General features: G+C 52.4%; 1 protein-coding gene across 3 annotated transcripts in view; it reads right to left on the bottom strand.

Annotated features, from left to right (window-relative positions):
* Positions 1 to 26167, bottom strand: part of LOC144120935 (uncharacterized) — a 195343-nt gene that overhangs the window by 134664 nt on the left and 34512 nt on the right. For all 3 annotated transcript variants that reach the window (XM_077653756.1, XM_077653758.1, XM_077653757.1), the window contains exons 2-3: positions 25064 to 25210; positions 10873 to 10908 (exon numbers count right to left, since the gene is read on the bottom strand). In XM_077653756.1, the coding sequence (XP_077509882.1) occupies positions 10873 to 10875 (3 nt within the window). In that variant the 5' untranslated portion in view covers positions 10876 to 10908; positions 25064 to 25210. The remainder of the gene's footprint in view (positions 1 to 10872; positions 10909 to 25063; positions 25211 to 26167) is intronic.

Raw genomic sequence — 26167 nt, 5'->3', positions numbered from 1 at the left:
ACGTCATTAGAACGTCATTTAACGGCGAGGACGGAAACTATATATATATATATATATATATATATATATATATATATATATATATATATTAGTGAGGAAACATATGATAAGGCAGGTCAGTAAAGCACAAGAAATAAATAAATAAATACACAACTGCTGCCACAAGGCCCAAGACGAGGGCACAGCACAAGTGACTCATCGGCGAAAGCCGCGGGGACGCTGGCGGCCAAACAGTAACACTCGCCTAGCAGCGCCTTCGCACATTGGCGGAGGAGGGCATTCACACACCGGACAAACACTAGATCAAACTCCGCTTTAACCGCACAGGGTTTGGGGGGGGGGGGGGGGGGGGGGGGCGAAACGGAACGGTCCACAAACAATCGAGGCAAGCAAGCGCCACGAACACCCGCCCACCTTTACGCTTTTCTTTCTCCGACGGGCAGCCAGCGTGCGGTCTCTGTGTGCATAGTCAGGGCGAAAGGCTCTTTAAAACAACGCGCTGTTACAACCGGGCACGCAGGCAGTACATCACAACGGCCCCGGTGGAGACGGTGTTTGCGCCTCTACCTCCCCCAACGTCGACGGGAGTCCTCGGCCTGCTCTCCAACACTTTCTCTCCCCAGCCCCCTATGGCGCTTAAAAGCAAACATAGTGAAGAAGAAAAAACAAAAAGCAGGGCCTGGGCCCCGGTAACCGCGCTTCACGGCTCCGCAGCTGTATTTTATTCTGCTTTATCCCACAAACTGCAATAGGAATACGCCAGCCGAGCCGAGCCACGCTCCGTTAAATCACAGACCAACACAACATCCTGTCTTTTTTTGACGGCGCACAATTTATGGACAGGCAGTACTGCCTGCAATATTGTCCGCGAGCATCGCACGAGCCCCTGTGTGCGTGCGTGCGTGTGTAACCGTACAGTGACCGCACCGGTTAGGTTCTGCCTTCCGACGTTTACAGCAGATCTCCCAGACCACTATGTTAAACATTCTGATCTTTAAAAAAGAGGGGAGGAGAGAGGAGATTAAACTTATATGAACGCCCGAAGGACATCTACTCCACCCACTTCAAGCTGTTGACCTCTCCCTACCATCTGCGGTAGCCGCCCTGGTTAGCTCAGTTGGTAGAGCGGCTGCATCAGACAGGCGGTGGTCGCGTATTTGAACCCCGCACCGGGACGAATTTCTCTTCGACAGCGAAGTTAGTGTGAAAGCTGTACAGTTTTCCTTATTATCCGTATGGCTGAGCGTGGGTGGATGCTAATGAGTAATTAGTCTTTAAATAGACATCTACTCCATCTTGGACGACTGTACTAAACATTGGACGAAAACATACCATGCGCATCATTATCGCGTACAGGGCCGCCGCAATGGCTCAGTGGTTATGACACTCGGCTGCTGACACAAAGGACGCAGGTTCGATCCCGGCCCCGGCGGTCGTATTTCGATGGAGGCGGAATTCTAGAGGCCCGTGTACTGTGCGATGTCAGTGCACGTTAACGAACCCCAGGTGGCAGAAATCTCCGAAGCCCTTCAGTACGGCGTCCCTCATAGCCTGAATCGCTCTGGGACGTTAAATTCCCATAAACCAAACCAAACCATTATCGCGTACAAAAACTCCGAGAGTCTTTCGGCCCTAAACACTGGAAAGAACTCGGTACCAGCTCAGATATAACCGGTGAAAAGGGAAATACGAAACAAATCTCACGCAATGCGCGTAAAGTTCTATCAGCGCATTTTACGAGCGCTACGCTGGTCGAGCCCACTGCGTCGCAGCAATACTCAAATGAGGTTTGTTATCGAACATGCATACATGCGTACAGTGCCATCGGGAACGAGTGATGAAAAAAAATCAAAAAGAAGGGGGGGGGGGTGCTTTCGTATGCATGCAGCTTGATTAGCAGACTCGCTGGCAAGGAAGGCTAAACGAATCGAGAGCTTTCCGGGCTACTACTTAGGATTCCGGTTAGAACACGGACGCCCCTCACGGAGACTCGCCAAGCCGGTGGTTGTAAATAACCCGGATAGTATTAGTGCGTTACCAAACCACGCGAGGAAATCGAACAGGAAACGATCCGTCGGTCGATAACGCGCGTGGGCAAGCCCCACGAGAGCCGCAAGGTGACATCCGTTTCGAGCGTGCGACGTGCAGAGGCAATAATCGCCAACCGCGCTCTTTATTGCAAGCGGACGTCGCGCCCGAGACTTGCACCACATGCAAAGCCGTCCCCATAATACGAGCAATATCGATGGGGCGATAATTTCCAATAAACGTGCCAGCACATACAGCGACAGCTAGGTCAGCGTAGACATGCGGGGAGAAAAGCCGCACCACAGGGTGGTCGCTGAATATTCTCCCGGTAACCTGCGCCGGCTATTTTCTATTTCCGTGAACGATCCAGCGACCGTTCCCAAAGATCGGGGGAAGCTCAGGCGAAAATCGTTTTCGCATATCATACTTTATTTTATGAATTACTTTCATCAAAGGGGCCATATTTTTTTTCGGCAATCGCAAAAAGCTCGAAGGTGCAGCGAAGACATAAACGCCTGAACGAATTCGCACAGTCCTTCCTTTGGCCGAGTGTCAGGAGGTCGAAGTCGTACGAATATCTCGGCCCAATATCGACTTCTTCCTTGTGGGTATAAAGCGAAGCGCGAGCACTTCCTCGCTATGTCATATGTCGACAGTTTACCGCGTGCTATTATTAGGCTGCTTTAACTGAAAGCAAAGCTTACACAAGCCAGGCAACGCAAAAAAAAAAAAAATTAAATGCAGATGTCGCCAGCACCGGCTTACTTTTAAACGCGGACCTCTGAGTCTAACCTACGCCGAAATTCACCTCCATACGTCGATCTCGGAGTCCATTTCGGTCATGGCGTCACGAGAAATGCAATTTTCCCTCCAATAAATGCGTCTTTTTTTTACTGCGCGAAAAACTGCGACGTGACTAGAAAGAGCAACAGAGCCGATTTTTTTCCCCCCCAGAATAAGAGTTGAGGGACGCAGTTGCCCTCAGTTAATCCCTCAACCCTCACAGATGCAGACTGTCAGTACGCCTCTACTCTGATGGTCCGCTGCGCCGCTAGCAAAACGTCCCGCACAGTAGCACCCACCGCTGTCAATACACCCTACACAAGCTTGTTTCCCAACGCAACTCGGACAGGTTCGTTGCCGCAAGATTAAAGGAGTCCGGCAGCGTAAAAATCAAGACCGCATGCACTTACGCTGAGCATGTAGTCAAAAAGGCACTAACTAGCACAGGGTGGGCAGCGAGCGAGGAAGGAAAAAAAAAACAACATTCCTCACGCCTAGTACAAGGTAAATTCACTCTAGATCTTAAGTCGTAAACAAGGGGTTACGGCATGTGTGGAAACTGTAATCGGCTGCTTCGTATGCCTTTCGACAACATATCTGGCCAGCTCCTGCGAAGTCGTCAGTCAACGTAAACCATGCCGATACGAGCGATTAGATAGGAGATGATGTTTCGCGCCATAGCTTTGACGCTACAAACCCGGAACCCGCCGTCGTAGCGGGCCCGCTCGATCGTTTGCTGCGCCACATGGGGCGTCGCGTGCGTCGTAATCGTTACGCGCAAGGTTGCGTCAAGGCTAGTCTGGCGCAAGAACAGGTACCGGCTTCGTTAAACAGACTGACCCGAAAGGGATCCTTTCTGATGACCGCTCAGTGTAGCTGAAGAAAGCACCTACCCGCAAGACTGCGGCAATTAACAGTCCTCGAACAGCCGACGACGCCCACAGCAGAGCGTTGTCGAACTCCTCACACTCACGGGAACCACCTTCCATTCATCTAATTTAGCTAAACAGACAGAACAACAGATACGAAGACGAACGAGAGGGCTAAATAAGATGAACGGAATGTCAGACTGCCAACCGACCCCAAAGAGTTAACTCAGCCACGGGAAGCACTATATTTTTTATTTTATTTTTCCAGATATAATTCCAGCTCCTCTTTTTGATACGCACCAAAGGTAAAGACACAGTCCAAAACATACAAGCTACGCAGAATACCCGTTACATGTCCAGCTAGGAGTGGTTTCGGAGCTGTCTAGGACAATTCATTCTTCTAACACATCCCAAGCTGACACATCAGTCATGGTCCGAATACGCATATACATTTCTGCAAACGAAATCTTCCCGTACAGACGTTACAGCGAAGCTTAAAGAAAATAAACAATCGCTACGTGTTTGTCTTGCCTCGTTCTTGATCTCTGTCTTTCGCGTTGTTACAGTACGGAAAATAACGAAGAAATGCATCTGCATGCACCAATATACGTACAAAGCGAACATAGCGCAAACACCGAAATCTACTCGATGGGTGATTCGCTCAACACACAAATAATCACCACCGGGACCAAGACTAGGATCTCGCGCGTCGAAAAGAGACTAGAAAACAAAAGATTGCGGAAGAAGTCTCACACTCAAGCTCGTACAAAGACCACACAGGCAATATAAAAGACGAGCCTTGCAGTCGCAGTAGTAGGCCGAGAAATGAAGCTCGACCGTGCCGCGGAATCGGGAGACGGCACGTAACAGCCGCTAAAGGGGGAGGGGGTTGAAGAGAGCCGAAATACGTGGATGTTAAAAGGAGAGAGAGACTGCGGCGACATCGAGGACACCGCGAAATCGCTTCCGCGACAATAAAGGAGCGCCGGGCGCCCGTAAATAATATCCGGGGACGCGGCTGGACGAGCGCTCTTTGCACCGCCAGGGTCTCAGCAACGCGTCGTAAAAGGTCGCGCGCACTCCGCGGGAGCGCCCCGCGCGTCGGGCTTTTGCTGTACTAGGGTGAAACGTCTTGAGGGATGGGGATAAGTCCGCCAAGAGGTCAATCCCCACTGAGACAGAGGGTAACTCAAGAAACGCAATAATAATAATAATAATAATAATAATAATAATAATAATAATAATAATAATAATAATAATAATAATAATAATAATAAACACGAAGACAATGCTAGGACGGTTAGGCGCCTCACACATAGGTGAACAAAAGCAGTCAAGCAAACGCACGTGTCAGCGGTGTGAAGTGTCCCGGCACCCTTAGGAGGTTCCTCTGCAATACAGCTGCCCTCCGCAAACCGCGCGTTATAACAGCATCTTCCGTATCGGGCCAACTGTTTCCAGCATCGAAGTCCAATTTCCACGAGTAGCTTCGCCCTTTCAAAGCCGACCGATTGGCTTGAAGATTCAGCAGCGGACACCGTCGCCCAGCTAGGGCCCCCTCTCTCTCAACAGAGTGGGCAAGTCAGCGACACCGCTCGCTACTCCAGAGCAGTACTGCGGACACGCGCCACGCTTCCAACCCGGCCCGCTTTGCACGAGTGGGCAGCAGACGCGCGTGCGACCGGCCAGCTCGGTGGCGGGGCCTAATGAGGCGCGCATTATCGAATTAAAGGCTCCCGCGAAGCGTTAACCGGGGCTGGGTCGGTCGGCCGCGCCCGCGGTGAACGAGCCACCCGCAGAGGGGCGTGTCGCCTCCAGCGGCCGCGAGCGCGTCGCACCCGTCGCCAGCGGTGGACGGAAGGAAGGCGAGCGACGCGCCCTCCCTCTATCACCCCCTTCTTGCCCTCTCCTCTGTTCCTTAACCCACCTCCCTGCAACTCCCGTTTCGTATTTTCTTTTGTTTTCGCGGCCGCGTGCCACTGTTCAGCGACCAGGAGGGGGGGCCCCCACCGTTTCTCCCGCTCCCATATGACACCCGCTCGCGGTTCATCACTCACCCCCTTAATTGCTCGCGGCTCCGCAGATTGGCGCACTCGCGACGTGGGCACGCGCGCCTACTCTTTCTTCGAGGGCCGGATGAAGCGAGGGGTCGCCCCCGCGGTGTTGATGTGCCGAGTCCCCGCGCCGGAATAAATCGCCCGGGGCGCCCGCCGAGGCTTTCAGTGCGCTAACAACGACGATGCATGATTGCGCTCAGGGAGGCAGGGCGTGCCAGTAGCCGAGTGTGGGCATTACGCCTTCCATGGAGTCTACTGATGGCGACCCTATGAGCGGGGAGGTATATTCCGGATCAACAGTACCTCCTTCGCCTTGTCGTATTCGTGCAAGCTTTAAAAGAATGGATGTCCCTAGCTCTTTAAAGCGCCGTTTGAAGCCACTCAGCTCGGGTATACGCGTACTAACCAATACTCGAGGCAATCACGGGGCGCCATTTCTGCATCTGAGCAAGAGCCTTCAGGTCAAAGAAGAGACAACGATACGTTTGAATTATAAGCTGGCCACTGTTAGATCAGCTTTCCACAAGGCTCAGGGCAAAGAATCCCATAGGGTTGAAAGCATGCATCCCTACAAATTCCACGCGACTGGAAGTCGGTTACGGCTTTTACGAAATGGTCCTAATTTTCCTCGGCATAAAATATGCCCTTTTCAACGTCATGCATTTAGGCACCTACACATTACTCAAAATTGAATAAGAAAAGAAGAACGCGCGCAGACAGTGCGTGTTGAACAGGTGCTGGCGACAGCCTGTCTCCACACAGCCGCTTTGTGCGTTTGTGAGAGGCTCCTTTCGCTGCTCCGAGCCTGACAGAACCTATTACGACTTCGTGCCCGTTACGAAATTCTATACACGGCGTCTCGCGGAATAGAAGTCTCCCTCTATTCGCCAGCTTCCCCTCACGACCCATTTCCCAACACGGACGGCGACGAAACTCCTTCGGGGGAAATTCCGCCGAAAACGAACCCATCACCAGAAAAGAAGAAATCATCTCAGCTGCCCGTCTGGAAAACTGCGTACGCGCAGGGAAAGCATCGCCTATAAAGAGGAACCGCCGTAACCCGTCTTCAACAAACATCGCGTAGTGTGGTGGTTTCACGGTACGTTACACACGGCGCCTCCCTCCTCCTCCGTGCTACAGCTCTCCAGACACGCCAGACTCGCAACGAGCCGCGCCGCAGGACAAACCATGGCCTGATCAAGAAAAACAGGCGGGAAGCCACTGGCCCGCGGCGCACAAAAGAGAAGGCGGAGAGGGGGGCAGCGACTGCGGCATCGATCTGTGTAGTGCGGCCGCTCAGCCACCAGGGGACGGATGGGGAAGAGCTAGACACACACGCCACGACGATAGACGGACACCCGGGGGCGCTGCTGCTGCCGGCTGGAAGGCGATGAAAGGGAAGCATATCTTCTTCTCGCGCCACGGCGGCCCCTCTCCGATCGATCACGTCGGCAGGCGGTCAGGTTAGGCAAAGGATTTGCGCAGTCTTAGAGGAAAATGCCCCCGCTCTCACCGGTTTATCCTGCGAGCGACCCCCCCTGCGAACCCGTCTTCCCCATCTTCCCTTCTGACCCGCTTCCTCTAGGCGCGATACGCAGCTATATGATCCCTCCCGAGGAGACGCCTCCTATCCCGTCGTATATATCCTATACCTATACTACAGTTCCTTCCGCGTTCTGTCACAGCCTCGTCGTATGTGCGCGAGTCTTTGAGCGGAGAACGGGATGAATGAACGCAAGCTTTCCAGGATCCCTATTGGCTTCAGAAAGAAAAAAAAATAGAAGACCACAGCGACTGCCATACCGACACTGCGAAGTCGTGACGCTGGCCGGCGCGAAGGAGCCAAAAGCCGTTTTGATTTGCGACGCCTCGTTCAACTCTGACAAAGACAAGTAATAGCGCGGTGATGACGGCGCTATTCGCGCTCCTGTTGTGTTTAAACGTGCACACACTTTATAGAGAGTAACAGTTGGCCACAATTAAAGAAGGAAGCGGCACATGCCTCACAAAGGAGGCCCGAAAGATAATGGTGTCTACTGGTAGGACTGATCTCGTTACGAGGGACGGGGCTGAAAAGTTGGTTGTGGTTTAAACTTTGGTTAGGCCTGGTGATATGCGAAAGCTGTCCGAGTTGAAGAAACCCCCGACTCCGCGTCGCTAGTTAGACCGGACGCTTCGAGATCACGGGGCTCAATCAGCAGATGAAGTTAAAAGGTCACGTGGCCTCTCGGCCAATCGTCAATTTAATCTCCCTCCGCCACGGTGGGCAGACTATGACGACGTCAGTAGGTCACATGACCGGCCACGCAACACCTGTCACGTGACTGCACCGACGCTGCCCTTTTGAAAACCCATCGTAGTGATGAAGCCTTCGCTTCAGAAATTCCACTACGCAGAAGGCCCTCACCTTCGTCGTGCTGAACGCAATGTCTCAATGCATCTTTCCTTAACACCTTGGCCCAAAGTAACTTTGTTGACTCATTTTTTTCTGAAACACAGCGCATGCGGTGCAGTCATAAACGCTCTATCCCTCCGTCTCGGAGAGGGAGGGGTGGGGTGCAGGAATTGCACACATTAATGGACGTCACAATACTCTCAGTAAAGTAGCACACCGCAGCCACTCGACTGCAGACAAAACAATGCAGTAAGAAGCGAGATGGAGAGGGGGGGGGGGGGGGCACAAGCACAGGCGCGCAGCCCATACAAAACGTCCGGCAGGTGCCGAGTCTGACACACATGCCGCGTATACGCTTCTCCTCGAGACGCTGCTGTGCCGGCCCACTCACTGCGAACTCGGTTCGGTCCCCGACCTGCCTTCGCGCAATCGATTCTGCGGCTGGAGAACCGGAAGCGCGGGAGTCCTGACGCAATTTCCGGCCGCCGGAGACGAGCCAAAAGCGCGCCGACGGAACAGCCCCCAAGTACCGCCACGGTAAGCTCCCCCTCTTTACGCTTTCTTTTTTTTCCCTTCCTTTTCAATATTTCCCCGTAACCACTCCCGTCTTTTCCAAGCAAACACGCGGAGCGCTATGCAAACAGGCCGCCAAGTTTATTGACTTTCGCTCAAGTATAATCCCCGTCGAAATGCCGCCGAGTATACTTTTTCAAAAACAGCTTCCCGTGAAAGGTTCCATCGCCGCCTCGTATACAGCGTGTGCTGCCGGTGCTCATAGCGGCGTCAAAAGAAGACCGCTTTGCCCACCGAGCCTTCCTTCATACAGCGAGCGACACGACATTGGCGCCGAGTCTACGACGCGAAGTTCGCCGTCGTATCGCGATTACACGACTGACCGTACACGAAACGCGATTAATCGCATATCGAACGTGCGTCTGCGACAAATCCGTCTCTCCAAACATTCTAGCCTCTCGTGTAACTTCCTCAAGGGGCCAGGGCACGAGCCGCGCCGGGCGCTGGCAGCGTACAACACACGCCAACACGACTGCGCAAATCGGGTCGAAGAACACACCCGCCGCTTATCGGGGGGGAGAGAGCGAGGACGCCGCTCTAACGACGAGTGGCACGGCGACGACCTTGCCCTTATCGACAAAGGCCAAGAGCTGCCCTGTACCGCACGCCACGCGTGTCGCGAGGCATAAAAACCCGCGTGCACCTGCACCCGCCGCTCCGAATGCAGTTGGAGCGACGGCCCAGCTTGTTTACCAGCCTGAGCGCTTGCACGCCAGCGGCCGCGGAAGCTCAGAAAGGCGTTGGCAAAGGCAAGAGGTAAATGTGCAGCGATTGGCGACAATGAGGGCGACTACACATGCACTTCCAGGCTTACTGTAACTGTCCACACACATACTACGATCGGTCTACGCTTTTAGCCGTGCAATGGTTATTTATTCTAAGACACACCCCACTACACACAGAACCGCATGCCCATGGTGCGGCGAGACAGACAGACGATACCACACCACGTGAGGATGCCAACCCAACCCTGCACCCCCCTTCATATACAATGCCAACGCCGGAGCAGTGGGAGGTAGCGCTGTCCAGCTGGGAACCCGGAGATCAGCTTTCACTGGTTGAACGGGCAAAAGCTGCCCCAACCGCCGCAGCCGTCGCAGGAATCCTGGTCTATAGACTCTACCCATTAAAGCTCCCAAGAAGCTATGAGCAGTGTAAAAACGTTCTCTCTCTCTCTCTCTCTCTCTCTCTCTCTCTCTCTCTCTCTCTCTCTCTCTCTCTCTCTAGCAGTGCAATGTTAGGTGTAAAAACGTACTGTCTCTCTCTCTCTCTGTCTAGCTGTGCAATGTTAGTGCAGGTCTTTTATTACACAGCAATAGGCTTGCGCTAAGAATACAGTCCATCTATACAATACAAGCATATTTGATAGGGCCTACCCCGCACTACACCCCGCTAAACCAGTTAACATGGAAATGGAATAGGTACTGCTGCCCGACCAGCAGTATAGGGCGCAGTTTATATAGCCAGGCTACACCTTACGTCCAAAAATGAACGGTGTTATGATGAGCCATGCGAAGCTGCATGATTAAGCACAATTTACATCCGCGGCCACTGCTAGGGGGAAAGATGGCCGTTTGGCTGCGCAACCAGCGGACACCTATCGCACGCCCGACTGGTTCGCAAAGTTTTCTACTATACAGCTGCGAGTTGGCGTTGGACGGAGCAACGCGCGGCGCTCTGCGCATGATTGAACAAGGAGGAAACAACCGAAAACTGAATCTCACAGCTGTTCAAAACACAAGACGACGGAGCCTGTACGAACAAAGCCCGTAAAATATTTATAATTTTTGGGGTGGAAATGGCGCTCGGCCGAAACTCCCCGCGTGTACTACGTGCGCCGCGAACTCGACGCTGGGGGAAAAAATAAAAAATCTGCGCCAGACAATTCCGCCTTGACTTCGACTTCCTTTACTTACTTGCTCATATATACGGGGCTCTTGGACAGTATAAGAACAATAACTCCCACGTAACAGCTTTAAATTACGCAACACGCTTGGCTGAACAAACATGTAGAACGTGTTACACAACCGATCCGGCTACACGAGAATAGACTACTATAATACGCTGCTAACTTGCTGGGCGAAAAGAAAAATTACAAACACCAAACAGGCTCTGCACAGCAATGATGAAAACAAATGCATGCGCAGCAAAGAGCGTCGTCACTCACCATGTAGCCACGTCCGGAACTGGACCGTGTGCTGCACTGTAAATGAAGAACAGAAACAGACGAGGTAAGGAGATGAGTGCGCTGGAACGCATAACACTTTAGCGCCTGGTTGAAGGACAATCGATATTGCACGCGTCAGGATATGACAAAAACTAAAGAAAACATAGAGGCAACAACCAGTAGAACGTTTCTAGATTTGTTTTATTTACCTTTCATCCGCCAGAAAATAACAAAGCAACAGCACCCCTCCAGAATGATTGATGAGCTCCCAACTCACTTGCGTAAAAGCGCGACTGTGGTTGTGGGAAGTGATGGGGAGAGAAAGAGGAGGAGAACAGAATCGAAAAAAAAAAGCTGTGCAAATGAACGAAGACACTACACCCTTCGCTTTCTCTTTCTCCACTTTTGTGGTGGTAGGCTCATTCTCGCTGTGAAACATATACACACTCGGGCCTCGTTAATACAACCTCCGTTAATATAGACGGCTCCAATTATGGACAATATTTCTGGAAACCAAGCTTTCTCAATGCGTTTAGATCTCGTTAAAGTGGACACTCGCAATCCGGACCAAGGACAGGCTCAAAATGCGGAGAGACCACTGGGAGCCACGAATTTTTGTCGCTTTTTAGTATGGATAGCGCTGAAAAGAAAACCTCGACTGCCCCAACCAGATCTTCCCTTTCCCATATTTTGAGTGCAGGACACCATGATAAAGGCAGCGCGGAAGCGCTAATTGCCTGAGTGATGATCTTCTTTCGTGTGGTTTCAGGCTATACAGCGGCACGGTCGACGCGCATTAACATTAGCCGTACTACATTAACGGCTGTGGAAAAGAAAAGCGGTCAATGCAGGTTGCGCCACGTTGACAGCCGCATTCAGAAGCTGTCAGCCGAATAAATAGCGGTTAGTGGGATGGGAAGAGTCTCAGTAGGAGATATGGCACCACGCAATGAGAAGCACTCACATCACTCACGGACCACTACAGGAGCTTCAGACTGCACCACACAATTTTAAATGGCGACAAGGATAACGCACTTTGAGTAGCCATACTTGGTCTGATCTCCGCTTTACTGCCCACCGCGTGACCAGAAGCAGATCCTAATCACTCAGCTTTGTTTTCTTCTAAACATTTTTTGTTCGTTTCTCTTCACGGTTCGTTAGTGCGGGCAACTCACTTTATAGAGTTTTTTTTTTTTTTAGTATGCAATCACCGAGGCAGGACTATATATTTAAACAGATCACAAGGCAATGCGGAAAACCCAACTGCGTCAAGAGGCGTACACGTCAATCGACAAGTGTTTCCAGCGACCGACAAAGCACCGACAAGCGACGAGAGGCTTCTAAACAACTGGCGCCTATATACGTTCATGCCACTGTGACACGTACGGGTTGTCTCACTCCACACAAAAGCGACGAATCTTGCCAGATTGGCCACCTGAACCCTGACCGCAGCCCCTCTTATGGTTTATCTCGCCAACGCCCGATGCAATGGCGGGCTTTGGCGCAGGTTTCCAAGGCCGCTGATAATGTTTCTTCGGTCCCAAGTCGCTGCCCCTGCAAAACCTTCAACTGGAAGTTCCAAGGTTAGCCGTATATAGTCGCTGACGGCTTTCAAATAATTTCTTTCTCAAACGGCGTAACCTACGCTCTCGTAATGATGACGACGTGAGGGACACCATCTCGCAAGTATCACAAAACGACCCCTTCACACTTCAATATCAAATTATCGCTTCGTGATCACTTCACAAACATACGCGGACCCTTTCTGTCCCAGTCCTGTACTCTAATCACGAATACGCCTATATAAGCGCAAAAATGTAGTTAGCTGACATCTGGAGCACTCCATTTTGCAAAAGGGCTGAGTCCCTTCTACTCATTTCTGTTTAGAGTGTATGCACAACATTTATACCACATACTAAACGCTCCCAGCGGACCAAAAGCAGAAAGCCGAACCCCCGCCATCCGGCAGCAGCGCGAGTCCGGGAGTGGGCAATAAAATTCAAGGCGCTCCACTCCCAAAGTCCACGCAGCGGCGATCGACCACGCCGTCCCAAGGTTAAGTAGGCGCGAACAAAGGCCACCGCAATATGTACCCAGCAAGGGGTCAATGCCGGATCGAAGAGAAAGAAGGGGGGGGGGGGGGCACGAAGCGTTCAATCGCGGCTCCAAACGAGCAGCTATTATTGACTGCGCTTCGCCGTGCATAGCACGAGAACGGGAGATACACACACACGCACTGCCCGACCTCCGCCGCAAGCACTTCGACCCGCTAAATGGAGCGAACCGGATCGCCGCCCTTTAATCAAGAGAAAATTGGGCGGGAGAGCCAGTGAAAAAATGCTACGAGTCCATACTTCTTGGTCCCGGGAATTTTTCCTACTTTTTCTTATGACGTCCTCCTTTCATCGCGGTTCATTAGATTCGTCCGACGAAGGATGCTGCAAAAGGAAGCGGCAGAGGAGCCACGCCCCTGACGTGCAAATGACCTTAAATCACGGACATCTCGCGCTGTACAATTAACACCGACGAGCTTGTCAGTGCAAGCCATGGGAAGCACGACTACGTGTATGTTGTTTTGCCTTATGCCGATAGCGCACTTTGATCTCCCTGTTTAGGCAGTACACACTTTCTCTCACAGGCAGACACGTACGGCACCATTAAATCCGCCTGCTGTCCAAATCACTTCGCGGAGCCCTACACTACAACACGTCTTTCTTTTCCTCTTTTCACTTCCGCCTTCGCCCCGTCCTTCACGGCGCGGTTCAGGTGTCCACCAAAAAGTATGATAGTTACTGCGCCTTTCAGTTCCTCGAAAAAAAGAAACGCAATCCAGGCTTTTTCCTCTAAAAAAATATCCCTAAGCATCTACCACTTTTCCAGCGTTGAACGACGGGAGAAAAAGCTGCGCTGTGTTAAAACCATATGTTGACGATTTGCTAGCTACGCAGACGACTGGTTGCGATATAGCCAGACCTAAACCTTTCCAGAACGCTACGCCGCAAGCAACAAAAAAAGTGAAAAAGTGTGACACCACGGCGTGTTCCTACGCCCACTTGAACGCAGAAAAGACGCGCCGCCCGCCACCCCATGCCAACGTTTTCATTTTTTTTATACAATTCTTCCTTCTTCTTTTCGATCTTCCTTTAAATGGGAACGCCGACGAAAAAAAAAAATCACTCCAGGGGCTTCCGAGCTGGCGCCGCGCCAGCCCCAATCTTTCTCGGTGTATACACATAAAGGCGAAACAGTGGGCGGCAGCTTCGATTCTCGAAATAAGACGGGGGGGGGATTCGGGAATACGATACAGTTGCGAAACGGATTGACGTTCGCAAACAGCCTCGCAAGAGAAAACTAACACGGACGAAGTGAGGGGGGCAAGCCCTTTCTCTTCCTCCCCCTCACCCATCCCCTCTCACTCTGCGCAAGACAGACTCACGCACGCGCGTGAACCACATCGACCTCGCCGCAGCAGGCTCCGTCGGGCAAAATGCGTATACGCCCTTCATATATACGCGTCTTCCTTCGCCGTTCACACGCCTTCAAGCTTTCTTCAAATTCTAGTCATTCCCTCTTTTCTTTTCCTTTCCTTTCAGCCGACGTTTCCAAGAAAGGCGCCTGCCATACAGAGTACCCTGCGAGCCTACACACACTACAGGGCCGCTGCAAAAGAAGCCAAACACGTCGCGCCGAGCGATCTCCGAGAGCGCATTCACTCTTTCGGAAACTGGTTTTGAAGTTGATCGGACTTGCGTAAGCCTCGCCACCGCCGGCGTATAATAGGGAGGGAGGCCTACGCGGGCGGGCCTCGAAACTCGCTAACATCGCAGTCCATTCCGCGATGGAGGAATAGAAACAAAAATACAAAAAAGCTGCAGGAAAGCTGTGCGGGCTGGGTAACGTTAGACGAGGGAAAAAGTGGGGGGGAGACGTAGCGGAAAATTTGTGACCAACGACGCGTTTGCTTTGTGCACGACACGACTTTTCGGGAGAACTCTCGGGCTAAATCAGGTGCGCCATGTATGCCATTCTATACGCGCGGGCGGCTGCGTCAACGAGCAGCTTGCATTTACGATGTACACGAACGCTGCGCAAGCAAAGAAAAGAAAACAAGTTAAAGGACCAAAGGACTGGGCAGCCCAGTGCATGACAAAAACGCGCTGCCAGCATCACGTGGGCAAAGTAGACTATAATCCTCGAAACCAGGCCAACGGCCGCCTGTCGCAACTGTTTCGACGAAACATCTCTTGTGGCAGAGCACACTCGATATCACAGGCTTATCTGATACAGAAACACGCTGCATCTGTAAGTCCCAACAGCTTTAAAAAAAAAAAACCTCTAATGGCCTGTTACTCAAGTTAAAGCGCTCGTTAAGCAACGACCCATTTTCTTTACGTAACAACGCTCATTTTCGAAACGTGAGCAGCACACTTCGAAGTCGCCTATTTAGCAACTGCTCTCGGTCCCTTTCCTTATCCGAGACTCGCGCGCAACGACATACCATATCGCTTTCAGACCTACGGGGTAAAAGCGGTCGCCAATTAATAATCGCGGCAGGCTCTTCCGATTAAATCTCTGCAAGAGGGACAACAAGATAATTGCGAGTGCCGCCGTTTCAACACAAGGCGGCGCTAACACGGGCCTCGCCCACCTTACCGTCTCTCAACCGACAAAAGAAATCATTGCATAATTAACAATCGTCGGTGATTCGCACCTGCGAAGTTCATTCTCCGCGTGCCTTAATTATCAGCGCTGGCATCTCTCATTATTTCCCAACAGTTTCGACTCCAGTGCACCGCTCAAGAGAAGAACGGCCGCGGGACGGCATAAAAAAAAAAAGATAATAGTAATAAAGGCAGAAGAAAGGAAGAGCTTCTCACATGTGGCTGCATGCAGCTGCGAGCTGTTTTTCCGAGGATTTCGCGTTCTCCTCCCGTTTGTATTAACAGCACTTCCAGCTGCAGTACCTTGCCCAGAGAGCGGTCGCTACAGGAAGCGACAACGACAGGAATCAAACCACCAAGACATTACGAAGAGCACTTAACACTACTTACGTGCTTTGAATGCGAAAACATTGTTGTCTCGGTGTTTATTTATTTATTCTACTTTTAATCTTCCTTTCTAAGGACACGCCTACTCATCACGATAGAGTCTTAAGGCAACGCGGTTTTGTGGCCGCTTGGCGATGTGCTCAGCCTTACCTCCCATCTAGTGGTCTGTGTTTCGAAATGTCTCTCGCGGTGTTTCCGAAAAGCTTTAGCAATAGTTCATGCAAACAGAAAATATTGTGAGTGTAATAAAATAGCACGCGTAAAAAAGGCGATTTTGGGGTCAATAGGTTGCATGCTAGCCTCGCAATCTGAAAGTCCTGGATTAAATTCGCCAAACCTCCGAAAAAAAAAGTGTTTCCCGTCGACTTTTCGGGACACTTTTGCAGTCAACGATGGCAACGGCAGGTTTCGTTGATGACGAGCCATGTAATAATGCTTCCGCATTAGTAATGATGAATAAAGTGCAGGGGAACAACAATAAACCGCGTAAAGTCGCACACGTGAATCCGACGACGGGAACTGCTCAGTGCAAGGAGAAAATTTAGGAAAGAGGGACAGTGAGGGGGGGGGGGGGAGAGACGAGGCGCAGCACTAGTCAGCGAAAAAGAGACGAGGGGGCGGGGGGGGGGGCGCAATATAACCAGCCACAATATGAGGTCGAGGAGTAAAAAGAAAGGCCGCATGGCAACGCTGAAAGGACGAGGTGGGCAAGAGGGAACAGGTACAAACACAAGAGAGAAAGAGAGAGAGAGAGAGAGAGAGAGAGAGAGAGAGAGAGACGTGCGACCGCCCAACAAAGCAAGCGAGCCGACTAGTCGACCCCACTAAAAAGAGACGAAGCCCAATCCGACGACTAGACGTCGGGAGCCAGTAATGAATACAAATCGAGCCGGGAGTGGAGCCGCCGCAGAGGCTGCGGACGAAGAAGCACCACTCACTGTACGGGAAGGGCTGCAACAAGATGAACTCGCCCAATCGAAAGCAAACGAAGAAAGAAAGAAAGAAAGAGAAGAAACGGGAGAGCTGCTACTTCATCCTTTGCGTGATTCACTAAGCGGCCACGCGTAAAAAAAAAAAGACACACAAAAGGAACTGGAAGGGCGAGAGCACCCTGCACAGCTGAGAGGAGAAACAGGATTCAGACTGGCAACAAACTAAAAAAGGCGGTTGAAAGGGGACTGGCTCTAACCGAACGCTGAGCTGCATAGCAAGAAGTAAAGGCGGGAAACACAGAAGCAGTGCCGCATTACGGGTCGCGTAAGCCAATATCCAAACGAAACGAGAGAGACCGAGCGCGCAAATGCAAACAAAAAGCGCACCGGGGGAGAAAGACGCAGCAACCGAGCGAACGAAGAGCGGTGATAACAATAATCATAACAATAATCCCGCAACAACACAGGCGCGCACACAGTTCTCTTCGTCGACACGCGACTAGAAGAGTAGGGGGCACACGCACTCACAAACGGCCAACAAACGGGAGAAATACGCTCCCCGGTCGGAGAGCTTCCCCGCCGTCCTAATCGGATATCGAAAACGGGCCCTCTTAACAAAATAACGAGGAAGCCCTAAAAATCTCCCTTGCAGAGAGGGCACGAAACGAGGCAGCGAGGGAGAGAGATAGAGAAAGAAAGAAAAGCACCTTTATTTTTTTTTTATGCGTCTGCCCTTCGCTCGCTAAACCCCTGCCGTCATCGTGATAGCGGGGCGGAATAAACGAAGGCAGGAGGAGGAGGAGGAGCCAGCAAGAAGAGAAATCGACCGAGAGCGGCAAACGAACAAGTGAAGCACAGCAGGTAATGCAGCAGCAGCTGCCGCGCAGCCATAGGCAGCCCGAAAGAGAGACATCCAAACATGCCACAAGGAAGAGGAAGACTGCCCTCCCCTGGCCGACATAGAACGGAAGACAAATAAGACAAAACGAAATAAGCGAAAGAATCGGTGGAAAGGACCGACAAGCTCCCCCGGCAGGGGTAAGCTCCATCCATCTTCGCCGCCTGCGGGTCCAACAGAAACAACACTTATAGCAGACACCCGTCGGGCAAGGGCGCCGGAACACGGCAATGCAGGGAAGAAGGAAGAGGCGGGGCCGGGAGGGGGAGGAAGGGGAGGGACAGAGAGATAAAATAAAACGGACGTCCGAGAAGGCAAGGCGGCGGTAACGGGAGGGGGAAAGAGCAAGGATGGGCGAATCTCGAGACGACGGCCAGGATATAAAAACCGACACGCACACGCGAACAAACACGCCAGATCACACACGCAACACCCCTTCGGGACGGGGAGCAGGAGCTAGAAACATTTTCCTCCCCCGCCACACCCTCTTCCTCCCACGCATCTTCCGCCCACCTCGAATCGAGGCAGCGGCGGCCAACAGCTCTGACAGGCAGCGCAGAAACACACATACGTGCGCACAACCAAGCAGACACGGGATAGGGTGGAAGGGGAAAAAAAACAATTCCAGCAAGATCCACCAAGGAAAAATGGCGAAGACAGGCGCAAGCAAAGCGAGTAAAACACCCAAGAACCATTGAGCGAAGTGACTATACATCGAGGGCAGGAAGCGAAGCAAAATAAAGCTGCGAAGACGAAACGATCGAACTCGGCCAAGCGGAGCGAAGGAAAAAGAAGAGGAAAAAATAAAGAGGCAGGGAAGTCTGGAAATCGAAGCGAGGCACAAAGAAGAAGAGGCGAGCCGAGAAGCGTATCGAAAAGTCGTTAAAGCGCCCCTCCCGCCCCGCTTCTCTCCGGCGGCTCTTTCGTGCAGGTCCCAAAGCGCTTCTCCGCAGCCATCGACTGGGGGGCGTCTATCCATCTCCCTTTGGCATCCCCCCCCCCCCCCCCTCCGGTTTTGTGAAGCATCGAACGCGAGCAAAGCCAAAAGGAGCTTGCTTCCCCCAACGGCCACCACATCACTGCCACGGCGCTGTCAGCCGCTTTTGCGGCGCTGCCATAGTGCTGCTCTGCTTTTGTGCCGCGTGTGGGAACGCCTTTGACCGCGGCACTGTGGCGAATTGGGGCGGAGGGCTGGGAAGTCTCGATGCATACGCTGAAGAGTCGAGTGCTTTGTCGCGTTGTTGGCGCGGTGAAAAGGCGAACCTCAAAAGCCACAAGACCAGACCAGTTGCAAACACGGCGCCGCGCGTCCAATGGCGGGCCGGTGTCGAATTCTCCACCCGATTCCCGGTGATGGCAGCAATGCGCTCCATTTTCCTTTTTCTTATTCAATCGTCCTTTCTTATCCGGATAACAACGGGAACAGGAGATGTCATTCGATGCGGGAGTCACGGTACACCTGATACAAGCTTGGCCGCAATGAAAATAATGTGCGGAAGAAGACACCTTGCTACCTTAAGCTCCTAAACGGCAAAGAAACTGGGATAAAATACCTCTCGGGATACGGTTACGCGCAGCTAGACGCCCTTGGAAACAACGCCATACTTGGAAGACAGCCTAGAATACTACTGACAAAGAAAGCCACGGGCGCTAGCGTTACTTGCGCCGAACACCTGTGTACAGAATGGGGACACAGGGCCGAAAACGCGTCGCGTTCTCACGATGTGCTCACCAGACGCACCCCAGCTTCTGGCCGAACAGTCTCAACTGACCGCTTTCGACACCACTCAAAAGACCAACGCCGCAAACGATTGGCTTTTCCGAAAGGCCTTGGCGTTTTAAAAGCGTTACGTCGATCCCTGTTCAAAGCGCGCCAGAAAAATGTAGCTGTTTATTTTTTTTTTTTTCTGTGGGCTTCGCAAGTGATTCCGCTTCTACACTAAAGTTTCTTGGGGGGGTGGGGGGAATCACTTTTTTTTCTTTGCGCACATGGGTAACGCAGAAGGCACTGCCTTAATTAAAAAAGCTAACGCCCACTGCACATTAAAAACCCTGACCCAAACCGGGCGGTGACACCAGAGAAAGCTGTCCGGCAACTTTACGAGTTCAGGTGAGCACACCGCTGGCAATCCCGGGCCCAACGAAAACCAAACGCTCGTCAAACACGCCAAAGGCGAGCGAGGGCGGGTCCGTTGCGTAATAGCCGTGTACGATTACCTCCGCGATCTAATTAAGTCCCTGGCGCCCGGTGACACTCAGAGAGGCTGAAAAGAAACAACAACAACAAAAAAACTGGGACCACGCGCAAACTCGATCGTTCCGCCCCACGCAGCGTCAAGCATACGGATGGCCGCACGGAGCGGTCGCGACGCCCACCCCAAGGAAAGTATCAACCAACAAACACAAGGGGGATGATCACCATGGCGCAGCAGTAGCCTTTTCCGCGAGTTGCGCGAGCGCGCGCGCGCGCGCGCGCACACACACACACACACACACACACACACACACACACACACACACACACACACACACACACACACACACACACACACACACACACACACACACACACACACACACACACACACACACACACACACACACACACACACACACACACACACACACACACACACACACACACACACACACACACACAAAGCTAGAAAGCACCCCGTCGTGTCCACACGGTGAAATAAAAGTAGTCGATGAAGACTCAGCCGCTGCTAGCTCTCTCCCTCGCTTGCTCGCCGCGTCCATTAGGCAAATTGAAAGGCCGTACTCTCCCCCCCCCCCCTCCAACTCGCCGTGACCAGAGGGCGAGCACGCACCGAGCACGCCGTCTCTGCTGTCGAGATCGCGAGTTAGGTGTGTGTAGCACGCCCGGTTTCCCGCGACGCCCATCCGGGACGATGCAGCGGGCTAAAGGGTCGGCGTTGTGTGCACGCGAAGGCACAAAGCCAAGAGCTGACGGTGTATGTGTGTTCGCACACCGCCAAAGCCAGCCACACACACATCGCCGATGCGAGCCTTGTGGCCAATCCATCAGGGGAAGTGGCAGCGACGACTCGGACGCAGGGCACATAGTATAAGACCGCCACCTGTCCTTACTCACAAGGGAAAAAAAGAAAGAGGCGGCTGGTATTGTGAAGTACGCGGACGTTACTCCCAGACAACCAGCAATGAGGACTAACACAGGCGTATCTGGCAGAGCTCGGACGGGTACGACTTTGTTTTCTATATTATTGTTTTCGTGTTTCCCTCTCCTCGCGCGCGTGTTCGGGATCGCATATTAAAAAACCGGCAACAAAAAAGGCGCTTTGGAGCAACTCTTCTTAACAGATCACGTCTTTCTGACCCGCAGAATAAGATCGAGCCCCACGTACGAAACGTTATTGCTAAGGGAAGCTTCTCCTTCACAACCTATACTCCTGCCGATGAAAACTTCGCACTGCACGCGACCACCAACTGCTTCGAGCGCAGAAACGCACCAAAGCAGCGAAAACACACGCATGTACAACATAAAGAACGTGTGAGAAATTCGACCGCCTACACCGTTCGCGCCATCCGGACGCGTGGACATGTGCAATTACCTCCAAATGCGCACTGCTAGGCAAGAACGGCAGGCGGTACTCGAGGCAGCCAAAGCGTTACAATTTCAGCGCAGGACTGCCATTGCACGCGCTTCACCGCGATCCACGAAACGCGACACGGTATAATTGCGCCTCAGGGGATGGAAGCAATTAATGGAAGCAATCGGCAGCAAGAAAAACTCAATCCGCACCCAATCGAGTACACGGAGCCACTAGCAAGCTGGAGAAACCGGACAAAGAGCATAAAAAACACCGATGAAACAACGTCCACGTTTTTCTAAGGACGCAGGCCAAAGAAAGAAAGAAAGAAAGAAAGAAAGAAAGAAAGAAAGAAAGAAAGAAAGAAAGAAAGAAAGAAAGAAAGATAGAAAGAAAGAGAGAAAGAAATCTGAAGATTAAAGAGGGCGCGACAGCCATCGAGGAAAAAGTGCAGGGAGTCAGGGGATGCAAGAAGCGCGCGAGCTAAAACTGTCCCCGCATTCTAAACTCATTAAGACCCCGGGTTCCAGATAATGACGCCAGCGTACACCGCAGCAAGGGAGGAGGGGGGATTGTGGAGCTTCCGCGGAAAACGCGCATCGAGCGGCATTAGCGCAACGCGTCGTCAAGCGACAGGCGAGAGAAAAGACATGGCCACGCTACGCTGGCAAACGCGCCGCGCTAGCTATCTCCCAGCGGCGGGGCCGAGGTGTCGTGCCCGAGGCACTTGCTCTGCAGTGCAAGCGAGGGCGGCAACACCTCACGCGACACACGTACCCGCCGCGGTGGCTCTTTGAATACACGGCGTGCCGGCTCCTGAGAAAACGAGCACTTTGCGGAATTCTGGACGGTAGAACCTCACCCGGAGCTTTGGCACGCAAAACTAGTGGATTCCATCGCTAATAATCAATACGCGAAACAAGATTCGACCCCCCTCCAAAACGTGTATACTGCTACCGATGCGCTCTGTGCGACTAACGCCCGTAGCTGTAGAAGCGGCACTGGCTCGTCCGTGCAGTGAAGCTGCTGCATCACAACGCTGCCACTTGCGACATTTATTTCTCACGGGGTTATTCCCATCGCCACTCGCCTTTCACGGATTGACGCATACAGTCACTCAACTGCTGCTGTGTCCCAATCAACGGCCAATATCTTTACAGCACATTAGTGCGCCCCTGCGCTGACGTTCTGCCCTCCTCAATCAGGGTCCTGCCACACTTGTTACACTCTACACAGAAGGGAGCAAAAAGGGAGTAAGATCTAAATCGCTTTTACTCCCATATACGAGTAATAGTATTTAGAGTGCACCTTGCGGCCGCATGCGCTGCGGACCAAATCAAAGCTGAGTGAGCTCAACCTCTGTGCGTTTACTTATAGCTCCCCCCCCCCTTTTTTTTTTTGCTTTCGAGAAGCAAAAAAAAATTTTTGAGAACTAGTCGAGCTTTTCAGCCACACACTCGACCGGGGGCAGCACCACTAATCCATTCTTCACCCATTCAACTTTAGTTGCGGCGAAGAGAACACAGCGAGTGGGTGTATCCCTAGGCCATAAGCTCGACGAAACATACACCATCGCTCAACACCCGCGAAAGGAGCGGAAAAGTTACGGCGCGTTCCTCGAAGGGCTCGACGAGACCGTACACCCGACCGACTTCTTCGAAGAAACGGCTAAAGCAAAGACGCAAGGGCAGCAGTCGTCAACGTCAGTTCCACCGACCTCGTCCGCAAATTCGCGCGGAAGCCTACGGCGGGTGCCCTTCCCCGAGGAACAACTGCGGCGATTACGCAACCGCATTACGACAGAACGGGTTTGTCTTATCATTTTTTTTTTGCTCCTATTTGCGAGCACAAGCCTGCGCAGTCGCCGGAGAAAACTCGCAATCGCACGAGTGCTAACCAGAACAATGAACAATGGTGCCTGTGACCAAAAGAAAACGCTTTTCCGTGGCAGTTGCAAAGTGCCGTCGGCGTTTGGCAACACACTGTTTTTTTTTCCTCGAATTACTGCACTCCACGCGTGCAGAGTCAACACGTGCGGAAAATAATAAACCCGAAGAAAAATCCAACACGCGAAGCCCTCACTCCGCAGCAGTGCAAATTCTCGAAAAAAGTGCCGTCTTTAGCCGAGAAACCAAATTTCCAGAATAAGAAAACCGAAAAACCGCGCGCTATAGGTTTCCAGGCAAAAAGTTTCAACAACGCCAGTCCCCGCAGCGGCTTCGCGCAATTTTTCATAACACCCTATATTTCCAAAGAGCGCGGCAGAGCAGAAAAAAAAAAGAATTATCGAAGGCAAGCCCTTCGAAAAGGCGTTGGAAGGCTGGCGCGTGCGCGCGCGATAAAATAAAACGCCAAAACGGAAGCGCGGAGAAAAGGGGGGCGAAAAGCTCGGCGGCCCCGTTCATCGCGTACGAGGCAAATACTTAATTAGGGGCTCTTCCTTTCCGCCCTCTCACCCCCTCTCCCAAGAGGCAATTTAAAGAGAGTGCCGTACGCGAGAAAGGTTAAAAAGAACGCTGGCGCGCGCGCAGCTCGATAAATTACGCTCTCTCAAGAGGGCGCTTTGCAACGTTAGTCGTGGGGGGACACCCGGTCTGCGTCGCGCCGCCGCCACTTAAAAGTATTCACTCCCCCGGCTCGCTGCTTTCTATCTGTGGGGTTTGTTAGTCCTTCCGTTCATGGCAGCACAAGGCGAGGGCACACACACGCACGCAACGAGTCGCGAACGGAGACGCGCTCCCCGAAACGGGCACCGCCTTCCGAGCTCGCAACGCAGCAGCCATGCTTAACGAACTTGACACCTCGCTGACAGCTTAAGCACGCGTCCAGTCACCCCCCCCCCCCCCCCCGCCCCGCACACACACACACACAGACGTTTTGTTTTGTTTACTCTGTCGTTATTTCGAGCGACCCGCCTTGGCTGCGCCTTCTCTCTACACAGCGTCGCCCTGCCGGACAGAGGGAGGCCCATGTAGGGCCCATTACATCGCACGCTTCTTGTTTCCCGTACGTCGTCCGCCACTTTCATCATGAGCTGTCGTTCTGCTCAAGGCCTGACGCTCTCACCTTTACGTTTAGTGCGCGCCTCTGCAGGTACGTTTCATTAAGTGGATCCCGACGTCGAAGCAAAAGCTACGATACAGCGACGCCCAGCGACTTCGTACAAAGCAGAAGAAGACATGTCTGGGGGCAGCAGAACAAAAGGAAACGCCAGTCATTACGGATATCCTTCACCAGCGAACGCAAGCGCACAGGAGCACGGAAGAAGAAAAAAAAAAAGCGCAGAGTTTTGCTGTGCACGGGGTAACAGCGCAGCTGCAGCACAGCAACAAACGTGGAGGGAGACGTGGAACAGCTTCGCCAAAGAAATAGCAGTAGTTTTTGCTTTTTCTTTCGACATTTTTTACGGGCCTGACGAGAGATCGCACAGAGGTACCTCCACGAGTAGACACGGATGTAAACGCAGAGAGCAAAGGGCAGCGGATCAAACATTCGCTACTGATCAACCGGAGGGCCAATGCGAACTTACAACACATTATATTATTCCTTTGAAAATACAGAAATACAAGCAATTTTGGCGCCACCACACACGTTGGAACTGCGTTTAACGAGTGATCCGCCTCGATTTTCGTTCACCCGTCCAAAGGACTTCTCAATGGCAGAGCTGTTTCGGGGACGCCGCGGGACGAACGTTGTGCATTTTTAAACGTCTCTCAAATGGCAAAGAGAGAGAACACTCACGTCGCTGAGCCGGTCGCCCGAGGCGCTCCTGGTCTGCGGCTGCTGCGTCCGGGAGTTGAGGGTGGCGGGCGGCGGAGGTTCTGGCCCCCCGGCCCCGGGGGGCCGCGAGTTCTCGTCGCTCGCCACGCGGGAGGAACCCTTGCGGACCTGCACGAACAAGCGGGACGTCAGCACAGCGGCCCAGAGGTCTCGCTACCGAGATCCAATATCCCGGGCGCGCCCGATATTCTCGCCACTCCACAGAAGCTCCGAGGAGCACTGGGGTACAACACAAGAATTCTCGCTCGAAAAATAAAAAAAGAAAGAAAGGACCTTCCTCCAGTAGCGCAGCAGCGCTCTAGCGGCCGCCAGGCGAAGTACCCTAACCGAGTACGGTCGTCAAGGCTCCCTGGAATTAGTAGTTCCGAGAAAATTCCTTTACCATGGTCTGCTGGGGTTATCTTGCAGGCAGTAGTTAAGAGCAATGCTGACTTCACTGGGGACACACGTTCCGCTTTGCACTTGATCAATTTTTCATCCGTGACTAAAGGAGGCTATACAACTCCAGAAGGCAGGTGGAAATATCCCTAAAAGGAGGACCCTCCAGCCAATGCAAGCCTGCATTGTGGGCCTGATGGTATGGCATGCTGAAGTGGATATTCGTCAGCCAAAAAAAAAAAAGGTGTACGCACAATGGAGAACAACCAGGATCAGCCCTAGTCCTCCCTTGTGTGTATGTCTTTTTTTTTCTGGCTGGCAAAAGTCCTCTTCTCCTTCGGTTTCCTGCCGCCTCTGCTGCCTTGCCTAGAAAAGTTGTACCCGAGTAGTATAGCGTAACATCCGAGACTGGCAGGTACCTCCATGAAACGTGATTAAGCCGACCCAGTGAGAAACCGTCGACGCCAGTGGCCGGAGGGCCTCCTTTGGGAGGTATCCAGCCAGATGACTTTTTTAGGCGCCCTCCCGTTTCATAGGGAAGGACACCCTATCACCAACACCTTCACTGCAGCTGAGTGAACTCCTCCCCTATTTTGTCGGTCATGGTCGGCCAAAAAGGCGAACGAGGGGGCTTGGCGTATGCATGGGACGTTACGGCGAAAAAGTCCGTAGTCTACCAGATCGCGC

The sequence above is a fragment of the Amblyomma americanum genome, chromosome 2, assembly GCF_052857255.1.
Source record: "Amblyomma americanum isolate KBUSLIRL-KWMA chromosome 2, ASM5285725v1, whole genome shotgun sequence".
Classification (NCBI taxonomy): Eukaryota; Metazoa; Arthropoda; class Arachnida; order Ixodida; family Ixodidae; genus Amblyomma; species Amblyomma americanum.
Note: the sequence above shows the minus strand (reverse complement) of the source record. Positions and strands in the feature narration are given on the sequence as shown.